This window comes from Neovison vison, chromosome 4, assembly GCF_020171115.1.
Source record: "Neovison vison isolate M4711 chromosome 4, ASM_NN_V1, whole genome shotgun sequence".
Classification (NCBI taxonomy): domain Eukaryota; kingdom Metazoa; phylum Chordata; class Mammalia; order Carnivora; family Mustelidae; genus Neogale; species Neogale vison.
Genome location: NC_058094.1, coordinates 22,272,452 through 22,278,624, shown reverse-complemented (window position 1 = coordinate 22,278,624; position 6,173 = coordinate 22,272,452). Strand labels below are relative to the sequence as shown.

The window sequence follows — 6,173 nt, the reverse complement described above, 5'->3', positions numbered from 1 at the left end:
AGAGAATGAGACCCGATGATGGTCCAAGAAGGCTGAAATTTTGGCACACCAACCAAGAACATTGATGTAAATGTTACTCTAAAGCCCAGAAGCCTTTTTATTTTTTTCTTTAGAAAGTATGTGAATGATTGTAAGGCTGCTTTGCTTCCCAAACTGGGCAGTGAGGTAAAAACAGCAGAAGCCACAACAACCACAAACAACAGCAGAAGCTCTCCTTCTGACCACCATGGAGTTTCTGGAAAGAACTTACCTTGTGAATGACAGAGCCACTAAGATGTATGCCTTCACCCTAGACAGGTAACCGATATCTGTTTCTGCTTCATGACTTTCTGTGTCTTCAGTATTCAATCAATCCTTAGATCCTACTGCTTCAAAATCAGAAACTTTTGCTATGCAACTCAGGGGCATTTTGCAAAATCGGATAAGCTGTTGACTGACCTGTATGATCCATATCCTGAAAAATGTAGGATTTGATTCCTTAAATATTATTAAGTACACAAAGGATACATTTTATTGATATATTTTTTCATCTGTAGTTTATCTTTCAGAAAGCAGGCATACATGATCTAATCTGTTTGCATTTCTTTTCCTCGATTCTTCCCATTTTTAAAGTTCTAAGTAAATTTTCCTAAATTATATTTAGAAAAAAATTAAGGCTTTTCAACTATGTGACAGAATTGGGGTTGCGTTGATTTTTAAACCAACTGCTATTTTCTTAATCATGAAATGCCATAATCAGATGTACACAACCATAATGAATATAGCTGGGTTTAATGTCCTACGTAGTTCTGGTTCCATCTACTAGCTCCACAGTACAACATGCACAGTACCACATTCATTCATCATCCTCTTAATGAACTACTATTAATTAAACACACCCGATACGTAACAGGAGGAAAACACGTCTACTCTCAGATCTCTGTCCTCTTGAAACTTTGAGCCTAACATGGAATGCACATAGAAAAGAGGCAATTGCAAAATACCATAGAAGTGTCATTCTGGAGGTGTTGGATGAGAAGATCTCAAAGGAACTTAGGCGTTAGCTAGACTTTAGGGGTCAGAGAAAGCATTTCAGAAGTGATAGAGTAAGAACTGAAAAATGAAAGTGAATTAGAGGAAGGTTAGGAAAACTCCTCATAGAAAATAGAGCTAGGGGACATTTTCCAGTCTGAGATAATTTGCCTGGTAAAAACAGACACATGTAAGAATAAGAGTTTTGTGTGTTTGGGGAATTCAATCTGAATGAGGAGCAAAGAGAGACATGCTTAGTACAGATCAATGAATGGAAATCTAAAAGGATTTCATGGTTAGGAGCAGAGCTTAGGAGAATACATACCCATTAGTAGTATGTGTAATGTTTGTGTTTGTTTCGTGGAACTAAATTCATATTCTGAAGAGGAGCAACATTGTGTTTGATAGCATCAAATGTTTGAACAACTGCAAAGGGACTTTTTTATAGGATCTTTATAATTTTGTTTTAAAAATATATGATACACAGACCTGTATCCCTGGGGCAAATAATACATTATATGTTAATAAAAATAATTAATAAAACATACATGATAGAATCTAGCATATCTATTATCTCACATTATAAGAACTATTTTCTATTAGATGTGATTTATTAAGACCACAAATAACAAAACCTCATGTTAGGTCAGGCACAAATTTTAGACAACAAATTGTTTTTACTATAGGCACTGTTAATAGAGCATCTCTACATTATCAAAATAACACTATTTCCCTTCTCATTAAAATAGACCATTAATGCTCTGTTGCACAAATAAAGCCAACCATTTATAGTTATAGGGTCTCTTTCCCTTCCTAAATGGGTATGATTTTCAGGATATGTTGATGAGACTAACTATCAAACACATCTTTATTTTCTTTTCATATAGAAACAGTTATACCTGGGAGAGATGATTTATGCCGATCCCTCCCTTATTTTACCAGTTAGGAACCTGAATGCCAAAGAGAAGAAGTGTCTTTCTTAAGGTCAGATGTCTAATTATGACAGAGCTGGGATCTGAACCCACGCCTTCTGTTTGTAAATTTAGTGTCGGCTTCTTCCTCTTCCACCTCTCCTTCCCACACATTTTCACCTTGTGGCCTCCTGAATCCCTAATGTATTTCTCTCTGAGGACACATGGACCTTGATTTCTTATTTGCTTTCCTTTACCATCTTCCCCAACCACCTTTCTCATATATATTCTTCTGTCCCTAATTCCCAGACAACTTTGTCCTCTGATACTCCTTCTCTTTTCTCCTTCCTTCTCTTTTCTACTTATAATCAGGTTTCAATTTAAATTGTCAACAGCTATTGAGAAACTTAACCTGAAGGAATTTTTATTCTCTAATTCCACAAAAGGAGTGTTTCATTTATCTACTGCTGGGCTACCAACTCGTCTCAGAACGTAATAGCTTCAACAGCAATCATTTTATTATTTACAATTCTTGGGTCAGTGAGGTTTGTCACGGGGCTGTATGCTGCTGGTGTCTGGGATGTGGAAAAAGTTCTAAAATGGCTTTACTCACATGTGTAGGAGCTTTGTAATGGCTTTTGGTTAGTCTTCATTCTCCTTCCCATGACCTCAAACTTTTCCCCCTTAAAGGAACCTGCTACGTCCCTCCCTCCCAAATTCAAATTTTGAAGCCTGAACTCCATGTGACTATGCTGGAGACAGGACCTTTAAAAACCTGTTTAAGGTAAAACGAAGTCATTTGAATGGAGCCCTGATATGATAGAACTGGTGTCTTCATAAGAGGAAAAGATACCAGAGATCTCTCTCCATCAGGTGAGGATATAGCAAAGTCGCCGTCTACAGACCAGGAAGAGAGCTTTTGCCAGAAATTGAATTTTCCAGCACCTTAATCATGGACTTTGAGTCTCCAGAACCATGAGAAAATAACTTTCTGTTGTTTAAGCTATCCGGTCTGTGATATTTTGTTATAGCAACTTGAGCAGCTTTCACTGGATCAGATTGTGGAGTAATTTATGCCTTACGGCATTGTTGAAGATAGCCATCAATAACTGACTAAGTAGGTCAACAGTTGGATGTGATACCTATTTAGGCAGAGCAGCCAGAAGCTTAACAGTGAGACCATGGAAAGAGACAGTCAAAGCAAACATGATTAAAATGATCAGCATCCTTGGGCTGGGTGGAGGAGATAAAGATGACTCTGTGTATGCCAAGGCTGCACCCTCTTGGGAAGAATAACAGACATTCCTCATGTAAGGGACATCAGAGGAAAGAGAGTCCACTTAATTAGACAAATAAGCAATATTAAGCAAATAATAGAGCAAACAAGTAAACATCAGCAGCAATGGGTCTTTGGGGATCAGAATCCAGAATTGTTACTGTGTATTATCTAAAACATCCAATTTCAGGTTAAATATTATAAGACCTGGAAAGAAACAGCAAAAAATAACCCAAACACAGTAAAAAGAGCAGATAATAGAAGCTACCTTTAAAAGAGCCCAGATGTTGGACTTAGCATTCAGAGATTTCAGAGTAGTCATTATAAATATGATTGAAGAATTAAATGAAATCATGTTTAAAAAATTAAAGAGAGATTTGATGGCAGTGTCTCATCAAAAAATGTCAATAAAGAGATAGAAATTATATAAAAAAGAGCCAAATGGAAATTCTGAGGTTCAAAGTACATTAAGTAGAATAAAAAATTTGCTAAAGGGGCTCACCAGTAGATATGAACTGACAGAATAATCAGTGAACTTGAAGATAGATCAACAGATATGCAACATAAGAACACAGAGAAGAAAATAAGGAGGAAAAAGTAACAAATGCCCTAACATGCATGTAGTGGGAAGACCAGAAGGAGAGGAGAAAAAGGAGGAGAGAAATATGCAATACATTTTGAGAATATTCAAAATATTCACAGAAATAATGGTTAGAATTTTCCAAAATTTGGTGACAGTATTAATTTACACATCCACAATGGTTAACAGACTCTAAGAAGAATCAAAGAAAACAGATCTACACTCTGACATATTATAGTGAAAATACTGAAAGCAAAACACACAGAAAAAATCTTGAAAGCACCAAGAGAGAAAAAAAGATTCATCATATTCAAAAGCACCTCAGTAAGATCAACATCTGACTTCTAGCAGAAACAAAGTACCTGGAAGGCAGGGGAACGACATATTCAAAGGGCTAAAAGAAAAAAAGAACTGCCAACCAATCAGTTTATATCCAGCAAATCTATCTTCTAAAATAAAGGTGAAATGAAGACATTTCCCAGATGAGCAAAAACTGAGAAAATTTTTTTTGCTAGCAGACTCACTAGGGAAAAATTTCAGACTGAAAATAAATGACAACAGGCATTAACTTGAATCAACACACAAAAGCCAAATAGCATCAGTAAAGGTAATTATGAAAGACAGCATATTTACTCTCCTTTCTTCTCTTATCTGATTTAAAGGTAAGTTGCATACATAACATATATATAATATTAGATGAAATGTTGAAGATAGAGAAAGATACAAACTACCAAACTAACTCAAGAGAAAACAGAAAATCCAAGATCTATAACAAATAAATAACTAAACAAAAACTTAGTAATAAGGAAACTCCATGCAAAGAAAATTCTAAATCCAGATGTCTTCACTGGTGGTCTTTACCAAATACATAAGGTAGAATTAATACCAATTCTTCACAAATTCTTCCAAAACAGAAAAAGGAATGAACATTCTCCAACTTATTCTATATTTCAATATTTCATTTATAGAAAAATAAAAAGATACCACAAGAAAATAAAACTATACATCAATACACCTTATAAATAAACATAAATTCAAAAATCCCTCTACCCAACACTAACAAACTGAACACAAGATATAAAAAAATTATGAACTATGGTAAAGTCAGATTTATCCCAGTAATGCATATTTGATTTAACATTTGAAATACAATGAAAGTAATATACCACATTAATAGAATAAAAGACAAAACCCACCATATGATTATCTCACTAGATGCAGAAAAAGCATTCGATAAGACTCAACAGCATTTCATTATGGTGACATTCACCAAACAAAGAATAGAAGGGAACTTCTTCAACCTGATAAAAAGCATCCATGAAGCTAAACATTAAACTTAGTAGTAAAGATCTGAAAGCTTTCTCTTAACATCAGGAACAAGACAAGGATGCCCATTTTACTGTGTGTTCTAGCCAGGGAAAACAGGTAAGATAAAAATAAAAATAAAAAGCATCCAGATTGGAAAGGAAGAAATAAAATTTAATACTATTTGCAGATGACATCAACTGGCATAAAAAAATCCTACAGGATCCAATTTTTATGGGGCCTCTGAAGCCCAACTTTGGATCTCTTGCTTAGTATTTCAAGGAGCAATCTCAGCTCAAAGTAGGTTAATATTAGAGTCTAGGACAACAAAACAGTATTTAAAGGTAAAAAATTGGCCAGGTTTCTTGCCTTTTCTTCCTGTGGCATTGCCCTGAGGCTGTACCCTTAGTAGGATTCCTGCCTTGGTCTGACTTCTGCACTGCTCCAGAATAAGTTCTTTCTCCTCCTTACTTACCACCTGGTTTTCTCTGGCCACAAGATTCATGAAAAATATAAATAAAGCAAAGCTTCACATGACATCAGCAAGTCAGTGGTCGTATGAATACTGTCAGAACAATCAGTGACCCTGACTTGCTCATGTTGCCTTCTCAGCATGAAGGAAGAGGAAACCTCTATCATGCTTTCTTTTTGGTTCTCAGGCTCCTCTGAGTTGATGGTCATTCGTGACCCACACTGCTTCATGATGTATTTGTTATTATCAGGGTATGTATCACATTGCAAAGGCAAGAATGTATAGATACAAATAGTCTAGGTGCTTTTTGCCAAATGGTTCCTATTCCAGCAAAGGAGATTATTTGCAACTGTTAGAATGTTCAAAATCCTTGGTGCTATTAACATTATCAGGACAAACATTCCAAAGTCAATTTGGTGATATATACAAAAATCCTTAAAAATAGAGATACCTGTTGACCAAATAATTCCCCTTTCACAGTTACATTTTGAGAAGATAATAATATACTGAGTAAAGATTAACCATAAAGATCAACAGCCCCACCTATATGAGCAAACAACTGGGAAAGAATGAAGTGTTTAATAAGAGGAAATCAGGGGGCACCTGGGTGGCTCAGTG

At 35.6% G+C, this 6,173-nt stretch overlaps 1 protein-coding gene across 1 annotated transcript in view; it reads left to right on the top strand.

Moving 5' to 3' along the window:
* Window positions 1–226: 226 nt before the first annotated feature.
* Window positions 227–6,173, top strand: part of SLC30A8 (solute carrier family 30 member 8) — a 32,729-nt gene continuing 26,782 nt past the window's right edge. The window contains exon 1 of the mRNA XM_044246964.1: window positions 227–297. Coding sequence (XP_044102899.1) covers window positions 227–297 — 71 coding nt within the window. The remainder of the gene's footprint in view (window positions 298–6,173) is intronic.